Source organism: Falco naumanni, chromosome 5 (genome assembly GCF_017639655.2).
Source record: "Falco naumanni isolate bFalNau1 chromosome 5, bFalNau1.pat, whole genome shotgun sequence".
NCBI lineage: Eukaryota > Metazoa > Chordata > Aves > Falconiformes > Falconidae > Falco > Falco naumanni.
This window is the reverse complement of record NC_054058.1, coordinates 35,442,431-35,466,493: the sequence shown is the minus strand read 5'-3', so window position 1 is coordinate 35,466,493 and position 24,063 is coordinate 35,442,431. Positions and strand designations below refer to the sequence as shown.

The following is a 24,063-nucleotide window of genomic DNA, read 5'->3' as shown; positions in this document are numbered from 1 at the left end:
TTCACGTGCTCATAGTCACCTAATCTGACCTGGGCCCACAAAATCAGGAATCATTCCCCAAACCACCCAAGGCTCCCCCTCCATCTCCCTTCCCAGGAACAAAGTCTGCCAAGGTGGGAAGCAATTTCCCTCACTCTGTTTTCCAGTGGCCCCTTTGCCCGGCGATCAGAAATAAAAGCTGCCACACACACCCCCTTGGTTTCCTTTCATACTTTGTAAATTTTTTTATTATTATCTCCTCCTTTTAAGCATCCCTTTAAGGGTGAAATGAAATCCAATCATTTACAGAGAAAATGATTTCAGAATGTACATTTGATTTATCCTTACAAAAAGTTCATTATTACTTGCTCTTTATAAATTACAGAGTGGAAAGGAGCTTTGCAGACACTCTTATTTTTCCTTTTTTAATTTTTTTTTTATTTTATTTTATTTTTGGCAAGTCCACGCATTCTTTTGCCAAAGCAGGGTGTTCTGGGGCTGCCCCAGGGGCAACACCACCAATAGGTCCAGGTGGACCCCAGGCTCAGAAGTGCTGATGGACCACCTCCAGGATGATACTACATCATCATCCCATCCGTACAAGAAGGAAAAAACAGTGGTTTGAAATCTTAGTCTCAGATTACTTCAGATCCCTTCTTATTCTGTTATCTATAGTCCCCAAAGCTTTAAATGTCAGTGTATTGCATTAGAAACAGCTCTTCTTTCTTGGCGCTGGATCTGAGCCCCTCCTGCCACCCCCTTACCTCCAGCTCCCCCTCCCTTTCCATAATAACAGCGAATTTGTCCAAGGAAATCCGAAGGGAGGTTGGGGGAGGGGGGGGCACAGCACACAACGGTGGAGGGATTCAGGATCCATTCTCCCATTCACTTCCCTCCTTTCTCACCAAGGTTTGAGGTCAGTGAAGCCAGGATGAGCCATCCCTTCCCTCTTCATCACCAGTGTTCACTAATCGGACCAGGAGTGACCCCGGACACGTGTCTTCACAGTGCAGAGGCATAGCAGCCACGGAGATTGCTGGCAGGAGCTGGGAGACAGGGGCAGACCCAGGGGCTGTTCAACAGGGGAAAACACACTACCGTCCCACAAGGATACACCAAGGGGGGTGGAGGGGAACAAATACCCATTCTGCTCCAACGCTCTCCCTCCATCCTGACTCTTATGTTACCTGGAGGCCACAAGGTCCCCCTTTTCACCTGCCACAGAGACATGAAGAGCAGGCTGGCCTGAGCTGCGTGACAGCGAACACTTCAGCAGGACACAGGGAGAGAAAGCAACAGCAAGAGTGGACTTGAGCATGTCATCCTTCATTACCAACCACACAGGCACAAAACCACTTCATCTTTTCTGTCCATCACTTGGGTACAGCATTACCCCCAGTCCTCCGGAGGGGCTAAGATGGCTGACCTGCGCGGTTCCCCCTGCTTCAGCAAGTTCACCTGCTGCAGGTCACCAAAGCCCATGTCCTTCCCCTCACCTGCGGTCAAGGAAGACGACGCGTTCCCCAGTCCAAAGCCCTGCAGGGGCACACAATCCCATTTTTAGGTGGGAGGCACACAGAAAGTCAAGAGCAGGTATGGGCAGACAGAAAGCGAAGAGCAAGGCTTGGGAATGCCACACACTGCCTCACCTACTATCCAGTCCTCCTTTGCACCAACTAATTAGAAGGTGGAAAGGTGCTGGGGCAGAAAAAACACAGAGCTGAAGAAGGCTGCAGGGAAAGTGTGGCAATGCTTTCTCTCTCCCCACTGGACAGCTTCGGTCCCACAGGCAGCGGGCACGTGGCTTCGCTGCTCACGGCTGCAGCAACCAGCAGACTGAGGCTCTGGTGGCCTGATCCCAGTTCCAGCCCAGGGGTTTTTAGCCCTATGCCTCCTCAAACCTCAGGACTTGATTCAGACAAGATAAAGGAGCCTCACCACTCACCTCAGAGTTCAGCACTAGGAAATGAGGATCTGATACAAACCTGCCTCCTCCTCTGCCTCTTGCCACTCCACACCCCCACATGCTTTTGCGGTCCCTCCCATGGAGGTGGTCTGGGAGGGTGGCTGGCCACCGAGGCCCTGGCACAGCAGCACAGGCAAGGCTGGACAGAGGGCAACCCACCACCTTGGGAAATCACTCTGCACAAGTCAGCTTGCCAGTCCTCGTCCCCTCCAGGAACAAGGAGGATGATTTTTAATGACAAGCACTCTAGCCCCTAAGGATAATAAACACAGGGTTAGCCAGACAAATTAGACAGAAACATTGACTGGTTTGGCCTTAAATCAAAAAATGTTTAAACAATTCCTGAGAAACAAAAAAGAACGCATTTCATCTGTAAAGCCCCTTCCTCCCACCATAACAGAAGCCTGTTTTAAATTTAATTTTCTAAGAATAAGGAAGTAAGTCCAGGAGGAGAACAAGGCCAGAGTCCTGCAGAAAAGACCCAGCACTACTGTTCCAGCAGGACCTTCTGCTTCTGCCCAAGGGGGCAGAAGGGAGAGGCAATTCAGAGGGAGAGGTGGAGAATGATGGAACAAACAGTGGAGGAGAGAGGAGCAAAGGTAACAGGCTGTACACTTCAAGAACAGGAGATCCAGATATTGCAGCTATGGGCTCATCTGAAACTCCCAAGCCAAGGGCCATACCCAGCAGTGAAAGCGTGACTTGCAGTGCACTAAAAATCCCCCAGGATGCCCATGCATGAGAAGGGCTGGTACCGGAGGAGAGGCTGCTCCCACTGTAGAAGATAACAAGGTGCAGCCCTAGCACACATGCACTTTAGCCCCTGCTTCACGGGGCTCTGCTGCTGCCAAAGCACCCATGCACGGACTGACTTGTCTTTCCTGTCTTCAGCAAGGCCTGGCACTGGCCTTGTGTTCTTGTCACAAAGATAAGGCAAAGCCAAAGGTCTGAGACTAGATCTTAGGCTCCCTCCAAGAGTAAAAATGAAAACCAGATTCTTCCTTCCATACTTTTCTGCTACTGAATCCCACGAGCTGACACACCTGCTCTCCTCCGGCTGCCCCTGGGGAAAGCATGTCCCCCTTGTGCTGCAGCATCAGTGCTACTGCTCTCATCTTGCTCAAAGCAGACTCCTCCTCTCAGCTGGATCCCCATTTCTCTATAATCCCTGTACACCGAAGACCTCCATGCAGCGATCTGGCACAAGGACCCTGTGACTGGGACAAGACTCCGTCCTGCTGCATCAACAAACCTGCACTTAGAAGAGCCACAGATTCCCTTTGGGCGAAGAACATTCTGCCTACCAGAGCTCCTCCTCCCTCCACTAGGTTCCCAAATGGGACTTTTCTACCTGTGGGGAAGACACAGCAGAAGCGAGAACGCTGATTTTTTTTTTTTTTTTTTAAAAAAGTCCTTCAGTTCTTCTAAGCAGGCATTATGGCTTAGGTGTGGAAGAAGCTAAGCTCAGTTTGATCAGAAAAAGAATGTTCATCTTTATTCTGTTCCAGTCTCAGTCTTATTAGGCAATCAAGTTATTGTCGATGTTTTTTACTTCTCTAGAGATGTGGATAGGAGGGCTAAAGAAAGATATACAGCGATGGGAATGAGGCACAAGGCTGGGAATAGGTTGGACAGCACAGGAATATGGACCCTGATGGAATGATTTAATGGCAGTGGAAACCCTCCTGCTTCAACACAGCACTCCCGATGTCAGGGTCACTCTTCCTTATGCCATCATTTTCCTCCTCCTCCTCTGTATGATCTTCACTACTATGCTTGGAACATGAGCCAGTCGTTCCACTGCAAGGCTAACAGAGCAACTTCACCATGTTTTTCACCCTCTGCCCACTACAGCCCAGGCTCCGGGCACTCCATCAAGCCATCTGCTAAGGAAGGGCAGTATGGGTGGAGATGTGGATCTGCGTCCTCAATGAGCTGAATCAATCCAATAAGACAGGCCAGATCCTGACCACCCATCACTGGCAAACTCTGAGCAGACACTGGCCCAACCAGCTGCAACTAGTGCTGTAGATTCCCTCTCCTCTGCACAGTCCTGTCTGCACAGCCCAGGCTGCACATGCTCTCTGGATGGCACGACTGTCCCAAAACAGCCTCTTGGTCCCCGGGAAAGTCTGCCTATGCCCTATTTCTCCATGAGCTCCCTCACACCCTAAGAGCAGACGGATCCTGTGCCTTTGACAGGCTTTGTGCTTCCCCGTAACACCCATTGCTGACTCAGAGCTTTGCCCTTCTCCTTTCCCTTTTACCTTACAGCAAGATGAAATGGCCAGCACATGTAAGCAGCGACCCTGCAACAAACAGAGCCTGCAGTGTTGCAGAGGCAGCCACAGAAGCACGCAACAGTGCTATGCAGAGCCAGTGCTCTCCCTGGCCCTTTCCTATGAATTCCCCAAAAAGTCATCCATGCCGAGACAGAGACCACAACTTCTGGATACCACCATTTCCTGAAAGCACACACCCCCCTAAGCCCAACTATGTCCCCTTCCCCCCCACCAATACTGGTATCAAACGCCCACGTGCATACCAAAACCATGCATGTTAGCACTCATGCACATAGGAAACCATGCACTTGTAAACGTACACTCCCACCATCTGATTAAGTACCCTGCAGCTCACCCCAGCTCCAATAGAAGCATGTACTGCAGGGAAGATGCTTCAGCTTCTGTGGGCCAAGCCAACGCAGTGTTGTGGGGGCAGGGGTGAAAAAGGAGTTTAAAAAAAAAAAAATAAATCAGCTTTCTCCTCTGCTTCCCATCTGTCTGCTCCAGGATTGGTAGAGCATCAGGACAAGATACAGCCCAGGACAGATGCATTAAGCCTATGGGACGAGGCTGCATGTTGGGGAGAACACCTTGGAAGCAAAGGATTTCCCTTCCCCAAAATACTCTGAATATAGAGGTATACAAAAAATAAACGCATACTGAGATGCTTTTGCACATTCACTCATCCAAAAAAATGCCTGTGACACACATCTGCACACGTGACCACTCGCATCAGTTTGTGCCTGCTGACTCACACGCTCACTGAATAGCCCAGACTCACATCTGTGCCTGCTCCAATCCACAAAGGATGGGAACAGCTGCCCTCTCTCCCCATGGGACCCTCCCGGCCTCCCCCGGAGGAAAATCCACCAGCTGGCTGCAGAGATTCTCTCCAGCCAGCAGAAGAGGTCCGGGAAATGCAAGACAGTCTTTATGCTACTGCCAGAGTAGGTCCCAAACATCTCTCCTCCTCCTGCCCAGGCCTCCCTTCCCGTTACCAAGAAATTCACATCCCCAGACATCACCCTGGATGAAGGGAAGAAGAGAAGGAAGGGAGGGAAGGCAGAGATCCTGGAGAAATGGTACACCCCACCCAGAACCAAAGAAAACAAAAAAAGAAAAAGAACAGATGAAAACACCCGACTCCTTCCCTTTGTTGTGAAGTTCTGATTTCCCATGCGAGCCCCAGTGGCCTCACCCAGTGCTCTCTGCTTTTCGGTAAGGGTTCTCCAACAAGTAGCGGAACCGCTGGTAATTCTTGAGCAGGTACTTGGGAGCGTACATCTGCTCCTTGGGGTCGGCAGGGGGATACTCCTGCGTAGTACCATCGAACCAGCCACCAGTCCGGATCAGCTCCCGGATATAATTGAGGTCTCGTTTATCCTCATAGTCACCCCAGCGGGGGAAGTCCCCATTCTGGGCCGACACCAGTTTGAAGTAGATCCCCTCTGGGGTGAAACACCAGGAGCAGTGCCAGCCAGCAAAGTGGAGGGGGCTGCCCAGTGACCACTGCACCAGGATGTGTCCTGTGCTGTTCTCATACTGCCGAAAGCCAGGCATGGTGTAGTACTCACGCCGCCGCAGACGGATCCCGTCGGTAGCATAGACAGCCTGGAGCATCCCCATGGTGCAGCCTGAGACCACCTCCAAGGTGCCTGGCTGCTTCCAGAAGAAGCCATAGAGCGACTTGCGCATGTGAAATGCAAAGGGCTCCGTCCAGCCATCGTAGAGCTTGAGGAAGAGCACACCATCACGGGCCGGGATCTCATCAGCATCATCAATGATGAAGACGTCGTCTGGGCGCAGGTTGCGGAGGCGAGAGATGCCATCCCGGGTGAGAAAGGTGCGCAGGTAATCGTCAGCGATCCAGCCGTCCTGGCGGCCGCCGGGGGGGAAGTGGTCCAGGAAGACGTAGAGCACCTTGTGGCGGATGTAGTCGAAGGAGCCATTGAGGAGCATCTCACGGAACTTGAGGGGTCGTGGCTCTCCATAGGCTGTGAAATTCGACTCGCACACCACAAAGGCATCCACCACGTCTCCCAGCTCGTGGAAGCGGACGTCCAATAGGTCAAACTCATGGTTGACGTTGATAGCATTGATGACCCGCCGGGGGATCTCTCGTGGCACAAGGCGGTCCTTGGTGGGCAGGTTGGAGTACTGGACCACAGTGGGGACCCCGCAGCTGGGGCCGTGCCAGCCCGGCAAGCACACGCACTCCACCCACTTGCGCCGCTTGGTCCCACTGGCACTCAGCGGCTTGCGAGCCGGCCGCCCCGAGGCTGCGCCATCCGCTCGCTCCTCCAGCCGCCCTCCCACAGGTGGCTTCTCCAACACCTTGGTGCCCGGTTTAAAGCAAATGCCACCGGCTTTGGTACGAACGAAATATTCTGTTGTGTCTTCTGGCAGCACAAACTCGGCTTTGTGCAGCTCTTCACTGGCTCTGCTGGGGGGCAAGGGCTGGAGCAAGGGGGAGTGGGAGTACAGGGGTGTGCGGAGGAACTCTGCACCCCCTGGCTCAGGGCTGACCTGAGGTGTGACAGGGGCATTGTTCCAAAAGAAACTGGAGACAAGGTTGGGACTAAGTGAAGCCAGCTCCCGGGGGAAGGTGACATAGGAAAGGGCCTTGAGGAAGTGCAAGAAGGAGATGAGGCAGAGACCAGCCATGCAGAGAGTCAGAAAGAGCTTATGGCGTCTCATCTTCATCCTGTGGAAAAGCCATGAAAAGGAAAGTCACATTCAATAGTTACTGAGGTGCAAAAAGTTTACCACCGGTAGAAAGCCAGGCTGGGGGTGGCAGACAGCTGGTCCAAATTCAGCATGCAACTTCCAAGACCTGAGTCCAAGAACTACTCCCCCCACCCCCTGCCATCTCCATTGGGTGTTTTGTCTTGGGTGGGTTACACCAAGCTGAACCTCTTCTAGATCAGTCACAGTCTTATAAACTCACAAAGACAAGAAAGGCAATGGCAACAGGATAGAAAGATGGGAAATCCAGAACAACAATGATTAATGATCTAGTAAAGTCACCACACTTCATAGATTTGTCCCCGTTTATTGATGGAAACCAAATTAACATAGGTCTCCTCAGGCCCTGCATCACCAGAGGGTTGAGGGCAGATGAAGAGAGAGCAGAGAGCAGGACAGACGAGGCAAGAGTAAGGGGTACACGGCTGAAACATGAATGGTGCAAGAGAGGCAGTTCTAAAGGACGAAGATCATTAGCCAGGCTGCCAGAGCCAGATCCTACACTCCTCAGATCTTTTCAAGTGTTTTCTCAACAGGCACCCTAAACCCCACCTTTTTTCCCTAGGAAAGGTTAGCCAAGTTCACACAGGGAACAGGAGAAAAGAATAAAATTAAGATTCTCTCACTTTCACTCTTCTCCCCTCCCTCTCACGTCCCCTGTATCTCCAAATGTTGCCCTTTGCTTTTTGTTTTCTGTGGACGAGATGCTGAGGTTTTTTGCACCTGGATCAGGTGGCTAAAATAAACGCTTGGCTGTCTCCGCTAGTAATACTGTGCCATCATGACAGATCTGTGTTAAGCCAGCGGCGCAGAGCCCTTCTCTCCAAGTGCAAAATATTGCCTTCATCCTCTCCCTACAGCATCTCCCCTCCTCCAGCTCAGGCATGGAGGAGAAGTGATTGAAGACTACAAAGGACAGGGTGTGGGGGGAATGGGGGTGGAAAAAAGAAAGAAAAAACTAAGCTCAACCAATGCTTTGCCAAAGAAAAGCAGAAAAGGCGCTCACCTGCTGTTTAGGGAAAGGAAGGTTGGGGTGAAGGTGCATGGGGAAACAAGGTCACCCAAAAGCCCTTACAACACACAGGCAGTCCTCCCTGGAGCATGAAACCCCCCGTGCAGCAGCAGGTGAAGAGGCAGAGCCCCCCTTGGAGCCCCTCGCATGCACCTGCACCGCTGTGCCCCCTGCACAGCACGCTCGCCCGCAGCAGCTCTCCACACCCTGCCTCCTGCCAGGGCCAAAGTTCCTGAGACGCACCACACATGCTGTGCCATCACTTATAAACTCTCCACCCAGCACGCAATGGTGCCAGCAACGCCTTTCCAGGAGGCAGCCCTCCCCCCTGGGAGGCACAGGGGAGCTGCCCCACGCCACCAGCCCCACACAGGGGCTGTCCCACTGCCCTGCACTGGGGCTCCTCACAGCCGACACATCGTGTGGGAGCAGGGGGATGAAGCACCCACCCCACTCCCGCTGGTTCAGAGGGTATTAAGCAAAATACAGCGAAGCATGTTTACTGATTAACTTGGAGAGAATTTAATACTGAAGTGAAAAGCCATAAAGCATTCAGACAGATGGCAACTGCCCAAAGGAAAACATATTCTGCGCTCTACAGATGGCTCGGATACTGACTTTGGTAGAGGGGTTGTCTGCAGTTATACCTTACAGCTCAGCAACAAGCATTTTTGGACACTTTGTGGTCACCTTTTTAAGTGAGAACCACTGTCCACTGATGCCATCCCCCATGCTCAGGTGGCACAGTGAGGAGTCCCATGTCAAGCTCTGAAGGGGAAGACTGCAAGTCTGAAGCTGGTAGAAAAGTTAAAGCAATGCCACGGGAGAAAAAAATTAAAAGAAAAAAACTCAAGAAAAATAAGAGATAGCTTGACCCTATTCATTAATGTGTATTACAGGGGTTTTTCAGGTACTATGACATGACACAGGCCAGCAGAGGGGCCAGGTCCTGGTTTTCTGTGCCCTCAGGATGCCACCTTGTCCCGTGGGCTGGGAAGGAGGAAATGGTGGCTGTCCTCAGGGTTCCACGCCAGGGCAGGCCCTCACCTCCTCCACCCACCTGCCAGGGCTCCACAGCCCAACCTCATATGCCTGGTCATAGCCCAGCTGGTGAGCAACCATCTTCGTGGTGGCCTAGCCATGATGGGGCTGGATGTTCTGTTCAAAGCCATGAAGGACCATCTTCGGGCTTGCCATCAAGCTTTTTTTGTGGGGGCTAAACAAGGGGCTGAAGAAACCCCCCAAGAGCATCCCATTGTGTCCAGAGTATTTATTTTTGGGTTTTTTCTTAAGGGTCCATTAACGTCTTGATAGAGCAGCGAGATCACTTGCAAGGTAGAGGAGTATCTAGTGCCTTTTCCTTGCATGTCACCAGTTTTTGCTCCATCTTGAACAGTGGGGAAGAGAAGGGCACAAAAAAGCTGAAAACTAAATTGGTAGCAACTGGCTGTCAGGAGAAAGTGTCCCTCACTGGTAAATGAGTACAGCTTTCTCCAGTCAGGTGTCCTGCTCCTTCTCCAAGGCATTACCTCCAGACACCAGATTGCTCCCTCAAACACTGAAACCTGAGTGAGATGAATGCCTGGCCTGCTTCAATAAGGCAATCCCAGCGGTTGCCAGGTAATGCTGATTTCACTCCAGTTCCTACAGGACACACAAATGCAGGGCAGCCAGCTTACTCTGGGCTGGCCCAGGACAGAGGGCAGCTGCTGAAGGAGTCACACAAGGCACATCATCATCTTCTTCCCAGATGGCTTTGATGTTCCACATGCTACAATAAATTCACAGACAAAGGTTGTAACTCTTGACATTCAAACCGCTTCACTTTCTGGGATGTGGTGCGCCATCTCAGCATAGCAGGACACATGGGTTTAGGAAGTACGGCATATTTTCCTCACTTGACATTTGCATACATCAATATCTGTCAGGCTCAGCACACGGCTCTGCAGCTCCTCACCCCCCGGCAAGGCTCAGCCCGTGCACAGCTGCGCTGCCTCCCGTTGCTGCAGCCTGCGCCTGGGCTTGCACAGCCCTGCCCTGCAGCTCTGCCCAAGCAAGCTGGCCCTGCAGTACCCTCTGCTGTTTTGCTGCTGACATGTCCCAGGAAGCAGTTTTTCACTGCTCGGTTGCCTTTGTTAGGGAGTGGGAACATGAGCACATCTCCCATCTCCTCCTAAAAGGAGGGAAGCAATGCAGCAGGCTGTGTCCTCCTCAAAACCTCTTCCCCCACAACCACCTCCATTCTCACATGCCAGGGATTCCCCTGCCAAGGACTGGAGAGCAGTCATGCAGTCTTGGGTGGGCCCAGATGCTAAAGACCATCAGTCACGTAGCCCTTCCCACAACGTCTGATCAGCAATGCAGTGAAAGATATGTCTGCGCAGTAGCTAATTGGAGACAGAGGCCAGCAGGGAAGGAAGACTGTATTACCCACCTTCCCCATCCAGAACGTTTACATGTGGTGGAAATGAGAAAGGAGGTACCAGTCAGGGAGGCATCTCTGCTTGTCATAAAAGAGCCCAGCTACTCTGCCACAAAGCAGCCATCAATTACCAGAAACATAGAAAACAGCAAGAAGAGGTTTTTCCCTTCTGACAGTTTTGAGTGAGAAGGGGAAAAGAGTCAACTTGATCTCAGGGAGAGTGATCAAGTTGCTGTCAGGTTAAAAACAACAGCAAGAAAAGCTTTAATGTTCAAGTAGAAGAAAAACCCAGGAGGAGTATGGACGGTCAGCTCCATTAAGACAAAGCTCTTTAGGGAACATGCAGTTATAAACTGCTTCCAACATTCAGTCTTGGCAAGACAAGCTGAAAGCTTCTTTTTGTAAGGGATCCCTTTGATATCTCCTTGCTTGAAGTTATGTCTCAACCATGCAGGAGAAGGGCTTTCAGAGAAGGAGGAAAGCTGGAAGCGGTATGTATATGAGTTATCTCCAGGCTCCTGTTACTGTTTTACTTTGCCATTATATCAAGTGGCCAGTTGATTTATACCATCCTGAAATCACATCCTGATTTTTCAAGGAGCCAAAGATATACGCCACTAAGAGCTGGCAGTTAACCAGTCCTAATGTTCTCTTCTGGAGGACACTGGCAAGAAGCCACTGGATGCCTGCTGCCCCACACTCCATCTCATTAGGGCATGGGACTTAAGACTCCCTAGACCTCTCCCACAGTTACAGAAGAAAAGCTGCTGTGGGGGACAAGTCAGTGTAGCCGCTTGTGGTTTTACCCTTAATACAGTGATGCTCATCTCCTCTGCCTAAAGTTATCCCGTAACACCCATGCAGTAACATATTTGCCCATCACTCAGACACTTCAACACAAAGCAACAATTCAAATTGGAATCACTTTCACATGGCAGATTAAAATCCAGCATGACTTCCATCCCCCACTCCACACTGAGGGCCAAACTCACTTCTCTGCTCCAGCTAGAAACAACGAACAGGCTCCACACTTCCGAAATACTAGCTCTACCTGTCATCCATAGGGAACAGGAATCACAACATGCACTGGGGTCACAGTACCTCAAAACACTAAAATCTCATGTTACTTATCCTGCAAACACCTACAGCAGTAAGGAGAAACTATAAAACCTACTATTTGTCTACAACCAAAACGTGACTAGCCCAGGGACAACAGGATCACACTTTGCTTAAGGATAGGAAAAGAATATTATATTACAAAGCTGCACAGGAGAGAAGTGGGACGTACCAGAAGGTAGCTAGGGCTCAGCATCTCTGACATGAAGGATGCCACGGTGTTTTCAGGGAGTGCAAGCTAGAAGGTGGTCAGCAGGAAGTTCTGACAGTCACAGTACAAGGCAGTCTGAGTGCAAGCAGGTCCATATTGGCTTCCGTTCAAGTTTCAAGGACCAAATAAAACATTCCTCCACAACCTTCATCAAGAGCTGCTGCCCACTGCGCTAATGCAATACAGCAATACCTCATGCTACGCATTTCCTTTGTAGCTTCAAGGCAACTGACCACAAAGTGCCACTGACTTGCTGCCAGCAGAACCAGCCGGAGCAAGCCATCCAGCACAGTTACTCTTCAAGTAAGGTCAGGCTAACGGAGAGTGAGGCTCTGCCCTAAGCATCTTCCCTCCCTTTCAACAGGGAGGTGAACAGAGATAAGGTGACCACTCAACAGCGTGCCACCATAGCATCCATTTGACTTCCAGAGCTGCCATCTACACACCATTCATGGGTGTCATCAAGCCACGAAGAAAACTGGATGGAAGGAGGCGGGGGGAGACAGCTAAAGGGTGAATCTACACAAGGCTAAGGTGAGGTTGGCCAGGGAGCAGTGAGAGGAGAGCACAGCTGAGAAACACAGGCATTGCCTTCCCCTTCCCAGTGGAGGCAGACACATGATGCACATGTCAACCACAAGCCTCCAGATCGTGTGCGAGACCTTACCAGGCCTCAACTGACCAGTAGTATCTGTGGTCAAAAAGAAAACAGGTGTCTTCTCCTATGCTTTATTGTAGGAAACCCAAATGCTCTGTGCCAGTAGCTACAATCTGCTGCATACAGAAACTAAGATGGATGCAATACAAAGCCTCCAGCTTTTTAAGTACTGTGGCTGCTCACTACTTCATCTCCTGGAAGCCCAGTACCTTTGGACTCCACGCTTTCCACAGGCTTTCACTGTTTCGACTCTTCTCTCAAGTGTCCTGTCCTGCTCTTTGGTGGACTAAGCCTTGGTTATTTTAGATGCCACATCTCCAGCCACAGCAAGATAGCTGCACACTCTGGGACAAAGCAGCTTTTGACCCTCCGTACATAACACAAGGGACCTGGAGATAAAGTGGTCCTTGTTGACAGGATTTTGGCTCAAGACTGATCTTCCAGAAGTCAGCAGAATAGACCAGCATCTGAACACCTTCAGAGTCCATTATAAAACTTTCCACTTGAACAGATTGTTCCTACTGTAACAACCATAATACTAATAGCAGCATAATTACATAATTCTCCAGCCCCCAGTTTAAAAGAAGAACTTCTCAGAGAAGACTCTACTGAAGCCCAATAACGGCCTAAAAGACACCAGTTTAATTTTATCCAAGAAGTACTTGGACATCACAAGGGTACAGTACTGCATGATAAAGAAAACTTCAAGCTAGATTTCCAACTCCACTGGAATCTATCAAATAGTCTTTTTTGTATCCTTCAGCTGTACTGGGCTCCCTCATAACTAATCGCCTCCCAGATAAAGCCACTCTCACCATAAGAATTCCCATGGTTCCAGAGATGCCTCAGCATACTCTGATCTGTCAGACATTCTCAGAAGCCACAGTTTTCATTCCTTAGCACCACTAATCTAAGTGCTCTTTCCACTGAAGGACAAGCGGCTCTTCTATCTTCTCTCCTTCGTTTACACCTGATAGCCTGGAAGAACTCTTCCTCAGCCCTGCCTACTGCCTCCTCAAAACAGTTGGTTCCATGAAGACTGCTGTGATGGCCCTGGAGATTGCGTCACCACTTGGCTCCAAGCTCGGGGCTTTCGGGACATCAGAGGGTGAGCTGAGGCACTGCTCGCTGCACTCTGCAGTACACACATGCACACCAAGGATGCAAGGACATTCTCCCAGCCAGATACAGTACTGCAGCTGCTCACTGCTTCAACAGTGCAACTATTACAGCAGGGCAAAATTGAGTTGGCTAGTTCTATCACTTCTTGACTTTGGTTATCTTACAGGGAAAGAATGTTCCATCATGAGACGATGAATAGGAAAGGAAAAAGGGACAAAGCCACACAAAGAAGCAACTTACGCCCTCAGACAGGCCATGGGGTAATCAAAGCAGCATGCAAGAACTCCCATCTAGCCTCAGTATCTTACAGAGAGGGACAGGGAAAAAACATTTTGTCTGATGATAAAAGAAAATCATGCTTTCAGAGACCTCCAGTGAGGCATGTGGTAACACAGGCTGTTGTTTCATAGGTTCTCCTCCCTCCCTCACCACCTTCACAGCTCACCACCCCCCAGTTGTACGAATTCAAGTTGTCAATTGTATGAAAGTCTGCTTTGGAAAGCTAAATCAGCAGCAGATCTACCAAGTGGGTTAAAAATAAACTTTTAAGAAAACGCCTAGGCATGAGAACAAGCAGCTGACCAGCAGAAACTTTCTAAACTATTTCACCAGCTCACTTCTCACCCAAACTGTGGTATCATGTAGATACAACCTCAGTCACTCAAAGTTACAGGGCTTTTTAAAGCGCTGTTCATCTAACCAAGTCTCCAACAAGGCCCCCAATTCAATGACCATGAGCCCACTAACTCCTCCCAGCAGCATCAGGGACGGAGAAAATCTCAAGAAGGGGTCTGGAAGAAGCAGCAGCAGGTAACTGCCTTCAAAGCAGATCCTGGCAGGCAGTCCATGTATGCCAAGAAAGTGGAGTACAAATCACAAATCCCCAGAACAGCACCAAGACAAGCAGTCAAGATTACTGGTTACCCTCATAGCTGAGGGTCCATGGGTGAAGACCACATGACAGACACGTGCCAGACTATGAACATAAGCCCTGTGCAAAGGAAAGCAGGAAAGTTCCTGGGAACTAACAGCCCAAGCAACAGGGAGATGCAGGCTGAACAGCCCAGAGGAAGGTGAGGTGGGTGCCCTGTGGGCTCAGAGCGAGGCAGTTAGAGGAGGAAGGAGGCAAGAAGCACTTGATGCCATGGTGATGGGTACTGTGCACAGACCCACGCAGGCAGGCAGAAACCACGCTGCCTCCAGCTATTTTTGAAGCGGGTGGCAGTTGTTTGTGCATCCCGGGGATAAAAGCTCTCCAAGACGGATCAAGGGGGGGGAGTGATTAAACCCCAGGAAGACAATAAATAAAGAGAGGCCATGGAACAGCAGCAAGATCCTAGCGGCCACGGAGAAGAGCTGGCCCTCCATCCCCGCCCTCCTTCCTCCCCCATCCATCACCAACCACTTGGGGTTTGGCAGTGTGCTCACTTTCCCACAGTAGCCGATCTATTACTGTTTGGAAGAGCAGTTCCCAGCCTCTTCCTTCCCCTCCTCCCCTCCTTTCAGGCCACAGGGGTCCCTCTTGGCAGCCCCCGGATCCCCCTCTTCCCTGAATTTCTGGTGACCAGCCAATCCCATGCAAAGAGCATTAACCCCTCTTCACCAGGAACAGCTGGAGAAACCTGACTCCATCCTGAGACATTTCTCTAGGGTGTCTCTCCCTCCTCCTCTCCTCTCCATCCCCAACCCCCTGCTCCTTATTCTGTCACCTCTTTCCCCTTTCCTTTTATTTCTCAAAAACTAACTCCAGCCCTGGGAGTGTCGCGTCTTGCTGAGACTGTTACACGAGCCCATGGGAATTTTTCTTGGACCAAGAACAGACCCTTATTTACTTGTCTCTTCTGCCTTTGTTCTTCATTTCCTCTTTCAAGACTTAGGCAAGACCTCGACACAGTGCCGTCTGGATCCCCTGCTGCCACTTCACTTTGTTATTATTTTCAGAAAGAAAGTGCTGATGGGCAGAGAGCTCTTCAGTGCCCTGCCCCAAGGCAGAAGTAAATCAGCCCGTACTCCCACCTCTGGGGTGGACAAAGGGCATGGGCTCAGGGGCTCTGCAAAGCACCTCCGGCTTGCAGAGACAACCCCCTGCTTATGTTATCCTTCTGATTGCAGCATCACAGCCCCTCGGATTAAATCCACACAAATCAAATCTTCAGCAACAGCTCTATGCCGGTAACAGGCATATGGTACAACGAAAAGGGGCAGTTTCCCAGAATGAAATCAAAAGCCTCCTAATGCACTTAACTCGGGGTCACATAAATCTCTCTTCTGCCTCCCACAGACGGCTGGATCTTGTTTACAGGCATTGCAGCAGGCCTGGGTCTCAACAATATGTTTACTTCTTCTGCACAAACATACCCTTTCACTAAGCAAAGCAGTACCCTGATCTCCAGATTAAACCAACGGGAGAGAAATGGGAGCAGGTCTATAGGCAAAGAGGGAGAGATTAGTGAAACCAAATGCCGCCCTGGACATCACAGAGGTCTTGGGACCATTTGTCTTCACATTCTTGCCTTAGATTGCCTTATTCCTTGAGAAAGATGAGAAAGAACTTTGCATTTAGCCAGTTGCCAACATCCCTGACAAGAGCTAAAACCATTCAATGAAAGAATGAGTTTTGTTTCAGGCTGAAGAACCCAAGAACCAGGCCAGGGCCAGGTGGGACAGCGTAACTTGTCCAAGGGACATCTGGAAATTGTCCAGCCAGCTCTTCCCCAAACGCAAAAGCCACAAACTGACACTGTGCAGATAAAAACAGGGAAGCTGAGCATTTCTGTCTACTGTACTGTTAAGCAGAGCAGTTTACTGCCACAATCACTTGATTACAGGCCAAGTTCCTTTCTCTCTCCACCCTCAGCCCTTTCCCTTCCCTTCCAGGTCTTTAATAACAAACATTTATATTGAACTCTGTTTCTGAGAAGTCAGCTGCCACAGCCAGGTCAAAAAGGAAGGAGAAGAGGAAGACAAAAACTGTGTAAGCACACCACGAAAACTGGTGGTGAACAAGAAGAACGTGCAGGGCAGGGAGCTATGGTCATGCTGAAGTCACCAAGACAAGACAGGCAGGAGTGGGACAGCCCATCTGCATGGTACAGCAACCTGCCATAGTGAGGCAGAGGGGCACAGTGTATTAAGCTCATAGGTAGCTGGTGTGGGTGCTCAGCCCACCCAGCTCATCTTCATGATGCTCTTCTGCTGCAAGAGCCAGTAAAAAGCTGCCCCGGTCTCCCTCTGCCCTCAACTGGTTGCTCTTCAGGGTTTAATTACTGAGAAACAATGGGAATTTCAGCAGCACAGTTTGCTGCTCAACCACCTGATCTTTCAAGTCTTCAGGTTCTTATGATTTCTTGTAAAGTCCAATGGACCATATCATGCTAAAGCTAAAAAATACTTTGGCAGGACAAGATGGGCCTTTGAAAGAAAAAATGCTCTCAAGCACCTGAATATTTTAAAAAACAGTCCCAATGATCCCTGCTTCAGACCCACAGTACAGCACTGTAACCGAGTCAGGCACCATATCCAAGCACCCGATTCACTCTCTCCAGCTTGACATCATCTCTTTACTGCAAAGACAAGGGTCCAAACACAGGAACCTCTCACAGTCCCAAGCCACAGAGATGCTGCACAGTACCACACACCTGAGTGATGTAGAAACCCAAACTGGATTTTCAGGGCAGTTCAGCTGCAGAGGCATACGTGAATAAATACAGGCAGAAAGGAAACCTACAGCACTTCCTCATCACTAAGTGATAGACTCTGGATGCCTGACAAACTCCCCTTCCCTTCCCTTCCCTCCCCCCCCCCTCCCACCCCAGCACTCACGGGAAGCAAGAAGACTCTGTTCCAGAGCACAACTGCACTATAAATAATTCAAGAGACTGCTAAATTATGCAAAAGCAATCCCATCATCCCTCTGGCCAGGCTGAATGCAGGTGTGGTCAACCCTTGCTCCAGAAGTTGCTGCTAGATAGGGATTTTGAGGCCACAGAGGCTCTGTGCCAACAGAACGTATCTGAGAGCACAGCAGCCACTTGCTAAGTCAGGCCTGCACCAAGCAACAGCATGACAGGAGGTATCTGAGGACACGGGGCTGACAGGGGAACAGCAATTCCTTTAACCCACCTGTTCCCCAGAGACCTCACACAGCCCCAGGAGACCAAGCAGCAAGATCGTGTCCCCTTCAAGCAGGGCTGCTCGGTACATCGGCGGCGGGGAGCTGGGGAGAGCCGCAGCCGGGCAGCACCGGCACAGCCAGGCGGGGAGGCCGGGATTACTGGGGCAGGTGGGAAGGAGAAAAGGGAACTGAAAACACTCCAGAGGCAGGAAAGGAGGAACACTTTTACACTAGCACAAATATCGTACGGGGAAGGCCGAACTGAACGCGGAGAGAATTGCAGTCTGCTTTTCGCTCCTTTGCCTTTGGGAGATACTGCCTCCCTGAGCATCGGGGCCACCGAGGCTTCCCTCAGCAACGGGGTCACTCAACAACAGCGTGCAGCTCACGCCGGTCACCTCAGGGCACCGTTCTCCTGATTTACCCTGCCCTTTACTCTGCTTCCGAGCCAGCCCTCGCACCACCAGCTCCACAAACACAGCACCTCCTCGCACACAGGGAGCACCCCCTGCTCTCAGCCTCCGCACAGGCAAACGCGGCTCCCCAAGCCCTACCTCCCCCAGCTCCCGCCGCCTCTGCCATCGGTCTGTGCCCAACATGCTCAGGCTGCGCGGGCCTCCGTCCTCCTCCTTCTCCCCTGCTGCCCAGCCAGAGGCATTTGTGCCAGAGGAAGCAGGAATTGAAAGTGCTGCCATAGCCCTCTCTTCAGCCTCAGCAAAACCAGCTTAAAATCTCAGGGCTCTAGTTTACCTTCCCCTTTCTTAAAGGGCTCAGCATCCAGGAGAGAGACTTCCTTTCATGCCTCTTTGCCCCATACTGCCTCTCTTGCTTTCTGTTCAGTTCCAGTATCTGCATGCCAAAACAGGGGATCCTAACTCAGATAAAGTCAGCGTAGCAGATACCTGCGTTTAGATCGCAGGTTTCACAGCTGCTGAAGCCGTTATGCAGCGGGTCTAATTTGCATTAGTCTTTCGGTATGCTTCAAATCTGCTTGCTGCAGCTTTGGTATCATGCAAGACACAATCAGCAATCTCCCAAGAAAAAATTTACCCCAAAGCCTTAAACAGATGACAGTTTGATTCTCCTTGCTAACCCTGGCCCAGCCTGTAAGGATTTACACACCAAGGGGAAAACAGCACTCCAAGGGAAAGGCAGCAGGGAGCCGGGATTATAGATTAGGCGGCAGATCAAGAACAAGGCGGTATCTGCAGTGAAAAGGGCAACAGGATCCAAGCGGTGACTAGAAAGTTATCGATAACCCCTGGCACAGCACCCACACCCGGCTGTTCTCTGGGATTTCCAAGACAGCCGGCGGCGAAGGAAGTATGGAAGTGCTGTGCTTCAGTTGCTGCTCTCCTGCGGAGCCTCTGTGTGCACCAACAGGCACATCGCCGCCTTGCTCCACACCTCAGTTTCCCTGGGTGGGAAATGGGAGAGAGACTTTTCTACTCCAGGTAAGGGGCTGGGCTGGCCTAATTAAAAGCAGCTTTATGGGTTGCTTCAAGGCCCTTGGAGAGAAACCTTGTCATAAAATGCAAAGACTCAGATGATCCTCAGAAAGAGGAGCTGCCCCCACTGCCTCTCTCCCCCTGGACAGCCATACCCACCTCTCCTGCTGCTTGCAGCTTTTGCATTACATGCTGGAAAAGACTGCTGGCAGAGCTCAGTTTGGTCACACCCCACAGCCATGGCAGATTTTTTTTGGGGGTGGGGGGCGAACCCTATTTAGACACAGGCCTCGCCACTCACCTAGCTGGGGAAACAGGGAACATTAACCGATCTCATCAAGCTGCCTGTCCAACCTGGTAGGGGTGTTATTTCATTATGAAAGGCCAAGGCCCCCACAGCGAGCAGCTCGGGTAACTTTTGCTATCCTAAAGCAGGGAATAATCACTTCCTAGATCATGGCTCAAGAACAAGGCCTGACTTTTTGTAAGGCAGCCAGTTCCCTTTATGCTGCTGCCTCCCTCAGCCTACCTGATGAAAGCAAGCTCAGAGTGCAGTGCTGCACTCCCTTTCACCCATCAGCTCCACCGGGCAAGTTTCTGAGCACAGAAGTACACCTGCCCTGTCCCAGGTGTTCAGGGGTTTGAAGAGCAGGAGGTACCTGTTGTGCTTCAGGAGGAACCTGAAGGAAGTAAAGGGTTTGCACAGCAGGGAGCGCAAAGAATTCTGAAAAGGAAGGTAAAGAAACCATCTTTCTGCCTTCCTGAGAGCTGCAACCAGAGTCCATTTCACAGGGAGAAACACGGAATGCTCTTGTGCACCCTACATGGCTGCTCCAGCACAAGGCATCTCCTCCCACCTCCTTCAGAAGGGGGAACGCAGCAGCAATGTGGCTGCAACTACGCCCTGGTCCCTAGGACAAGCTGCTGGTCCTGGCACCCCACACAGCATCGCTACTGTGGCACAGTCCAGTTCCAACCACACACTCTCCTAACTCTTATCAAAACACCCCAAACCTGACCTGGAGCTGCCCACGATACCAAGCTTTCCCCCTTCACGCAGCTCTGCCAATGCTCCTCAAGGCCAGCCTGCAGCACTGACCTGACAGCACACTCCATGTGTGCACTGCAGATGTCATCACCCTTCCAAGAACATCCAGGGTGGGGAACAGTGGGCATTCCTCAAACATACCCCTATGTCCCCTTGTATTGCACTGCCCCATGTGCCCACCTTCCCCAAATTTCAGATCCCACTGTAACGCTTTGTTGCAATACCACAAGATGCCATCCTGTTGTCAGGGCAAATGCAATGCAGCCTGACCTTTTGTTGCAGAACGGATGGGTGATAGGGAAATGCAGGTAGGGACAACTAGCCACTCTCTTCTACAGTCAGGGCTGGTAACATGAACCAGCCGTTTGAGGCACCTTACACTGACCTAAAGATGTGAAGATCTTGTGCCAGTCAGTACCCCTCCGCCTCCCTCTCTGCCAGAGTTATCGTCAGCTGTACCAGCCTTCGTTAGCACCACCTCCTCCAGCTACATCCCACTGATTGGGTCACAGATTCTAACAATGTACAAAGGGCTCATTTTAGAGCAACTAACTCCACCTAAAACCTAATCAGCCTTTAGGAATGAATGCTGGCCCAGCTTGCCCCATCTATCCATCATCAAATTCCCCCACTTCCTTCCTCCACCTTTATGATCCAATGCAGGGACCAGGGGGAAGACATCAATTTGTGATAGCTGGTACACCTTAAAGATGCTATTCTCAAGATAGAAGGAAGCTCAGACACAGCAAGCCAAAAACTCTGCTCTGAACCCTGTCATGAGACAGCGTTTATCTGTGCTTGCTGACAGGTCAAAGCAAGGGAGGGGCACAGACAGAAACTTCTCTGTCCCAAGGTGTCCTTCACACACTGAGCACGCACAATAACATCTAAGCGCACTGTTCTGACAACTGCTGTACCCACAACTGTTTATGCACACCACCTTTATTGCGGGCAGAAACTCTAGAAAAGTACATGCGTTCCACGGTAAGCACACCCAGCAGGACCTGTGTGCATTGCTATGTGTACCCAGCAACCACCCACCTATGTTTGTCACACAAGCATCCCTTAAAAGACATGCAATAAGCACGTGACACCAATCTGGCAGGCCACAAAGTCACACCATACTTAACCAGCCGTGCGTGGGAGAAGGAGGAAAAGGGTAAACACAAGGCATATGAGAAACGCATAAGCACACAAACTTCATAGGTACGCTCCCCAGGCAAACACACCAAGTGTATCTGTGCTTGCTGTCGTGCACCTGGCCTAGGTTAAGCAGGCTCTGTGACCACAGAGCACCCCAGCAACACTCCAGACCAGCTATCCCTGCCTTCCTTGTGTTGGGCACAAGTCCTCTAGGTAAGTGTTTACAGCTAGGAGCACCCCCTGAAGCTAACTAACATCCATGCAAATACACACACTATTTTCCATCTCCTCTTCTTGACCTCCCTGCTAAGGCAACCCCTGCGGGCCATGCAGGCAACTCTTCCCCATCTTATCAGCATTTGCAGGGAGGGAGGCAGGTAGCAGCTCAGCCCCTGAACCCAGTTTGGAAACGGTCCCCCACATTCTGGGCACCTCTGATGGAAGTAAGCCTCGACAGCACCTAGGACCAAAGGTGTGCCAGCATGAAAGGCAGCAGCTGGGCCACCACATTAGGAACAGAGCAAGAAAACTCACCTGCACCTAGCCTGAGTCCCTTCCTTCTCCCAAGGATCTAATTGCCAGATCCAGGGCATTAATAAACAAGCTACGGAGGTGCAACAGAGTCCTCCCAGGGAGGGAATGTTATACCTTGCAGTGGATTTCTTACCACTACTGCAAAATCACCCAAGGGTATACAGAAGCTATAAATCTCTGAGGGACTTTTATGACATGCAGTGGCAGAGTTGAAGCTTCACTCCTCTTCTGCAGATCTCAATGGCTTTCATTCAAAGCTTGCTTTATAACACTACAGGGAGCCTGGAGGCTCCCCAGGAATAGCTCAAAAGACCGCTCTTCCACCCAGCTTGGAGGACATGTTCCCAGCACTACTACTGAGGGTGAAAAACCAGCGCAGGTGCTATAGCTGTTTTTACTGGGGGCTTTAGAAACTGGAGATATGCTGGGGAGCCCAAAGTTCTCCCTCCCCTTTGAGATGCCTCTCTGCTGTCTGAGGCTCAAGCAATGGCAGGTCCTGCTTGATTTCAGCTCTTCTCATAGGAGCTGGCAGCAACCAGGCTTCAGCAACAAGGGCTTGCAAGTGTTCCCTAAATCACAGGCTCCAGCTCAACTGTAACACCCTTTCTGCACGTGGGATCTACCGAGCACGAGAGCCACCCTTCGGGGAGGGGTCCTGAAAAGTTCCTGCAGACTCACACATTGCAGGGGGCGGGGAGACGGGGGCAGGAGTTAGGTGGGAGTTTGAAACTGTTCGCACCGGGCTGGGGGTTCCCAGTGACTCAAGTCATACTTGTTAGCAATGGTGCCACTGCATGTTTTCACGGGCTTGAACTTCCCACTCAAGGGGAGGGATTTGGAGTTAACTGGAGGGCCATTCTCTGGGAGGGGAGGCGCTCGGCACCCACGCTGTGTGCTGGAGACAGGGCAGGCTCTCTCCTGACCCAAGCTGCGCCTTAGGGTGGAAGGAGGCGTGCGAGACCCCAGCTTCAGCTCTGGGAAACAGGCAGGGCTCCGGGAACTGCAGCCTGCAGAAATACCCAGAGGAAAACCACAGGCTGAGGCACCAAGGGGAGCCTCTCTCCATCCCGCTCTGCGCTCCCTCCCTTGCTGAGCTGTCTCAGGAAGCCTAGAGCTGCAGCAGATGCCGTGTTCCCCATCACCCTTGTCATGCTCACCCAGGGAGCTAAACTCCAACAAGGACAGAGCTACGCCAGCCTGTGCCACTCCAGCAGGACATACATCTATTTCCAGCCCAACAGCGACCTGACAGCCCTGCATGAGCAGGGAGAACTTGGCTGCCCACGTCCCTTTGCAGCCAGCCCCCAACGGGGGGATTACAGCAGCCTGACATGGAGACAGAGCAGGGGGAGAGGGGACGTTTGATGATGATCATACGGATCTATTTGTATGTATGTTTTCCCTCCCACGCGCACACTCCTGTTACTCCTTCTCGCTTGCTGCAGGCTTGGCACGCATCCCCAGCCCGTGCCCTCCTCGCCTGCCGAGCACGGGCAGCAGATGGGCCTCCGCTGCAGTGCCCCGGCCGGAGGGTGCCTCCATCCCCGGCGAGCCCGCACCCGGCAAGGGGCTGGCAGCATCGCCTCCCTCCTCCCCACCGCCGATGCTCCCCCTAGCAGGGGATGCCGGGATTATTGGGGGGGGGGGGGGGGGGGGGAAGGAAGGGGGGAGACTAAGAAAAAAATAACACTAATATAAATAAATAAGGAGCGGGAAGGTGGGGGCTCGGCGGGGGAAGCCTCTTTGACAGTGCCCGCAGGGAATGACGCCGCACCCCCGGGGCCGACGCACAACTTGCAGGTGGCGGCAGCGGCGGGTGGGGGACGGACGGGGAAGGGGAGGGGGGTCCCGCCGCCGCTGCCCGCAGCGCCCGCAGCCCCGGGGCAGCTCCACCGGGGCGGGGGTGCGCGCCGCCCCCCGCCGGCCCAGCCCCGCCGCCCGCCCGCTCACTCACCCCCGGCCGGCGCAGCGTCGGTGCCCGCCGGGCCCCCGGCGGGGCGAGGCTGCCGCTCGCCCCCGGCCCGCCCGCCGCCCCCCGGCATGGCTCGGCGCCGGCCGCGGCGAAGCGAGGCGAGGCGAGCCCGCAGCCCCCCGCCGCCTTCCTCCTTCTCCGCCGCGGAGCGGAGCGGCCCGGCACCTCCTCCCGGCCGCGGGAAAGGATGCGCTGCGCCGCGATGCCGCGCCGAGCCCCGCCGGCAGCGGCGGGCAGGGCTGCAGCAGCCCCTTTTGTGCCGCCCTCCCCGCCTGTCTCCTCCCCCGGCGC

At 52.0% G+C, this 24,063-nt stretch overlaps 1 protein-coding gene across 3 annotated transcripts; it reads right to left on the bottom strand.

Annotated features, from left to right (window-relative positions):
* Nucleotides 1-195: 195 nt before the first annotated feature.
* MGAT3 (beta-1,4-mannosyl-glycoprotein 4-beta-N-acetylglucosaminyltransferase) lies at nt 196-24,010 on the bottom strand. 3 transcript variants are annotated; one of them, XM_040594969.1, is made up of 2 exons: nt 23,755-24,010; nt 196-6,931 (listed from the first exon to the last, which is right to left on the bottom strand). In XM_040594969.1, exon 2 carries the CDS (start codon nt 6,928-6,930, stop codon nt 5,422-5,424), a length of 1,509 nt encoding a protein of 502 aa, XP_040450903.1. In that variant the 5' UTR covers nt 6,931; nt 23,755-24,010; the 3' UTR covers nt 196-5,421. The 3 variants fall into 3 exon arrangements, with proteins under 3 accessions (XP_040450903.1, XP_040450905.1, XP_040450904.1); XM_040594971.1 differs by lacking the exon at nt 23,755-24,010 and adding an exon at nt 18,182-23,354; XM_040594970.1 differs by lacking the exon at nt 23,755-24,010 and adding an exon at nt 17,336-18,159.
* Between the last annotated feature and the right edge of the window lie 53 nt (nt 24,011-24,063).

Excerpts from the sequence above, each read along its gene's own strand:
- MGAT3 (XM_040594969.1), bottom strand. The coding sequence starts at position 6,930 with ATGAAGATGAGACGCCATAAGCTCTTTCTGACTCTCTGCATGGCTGGT.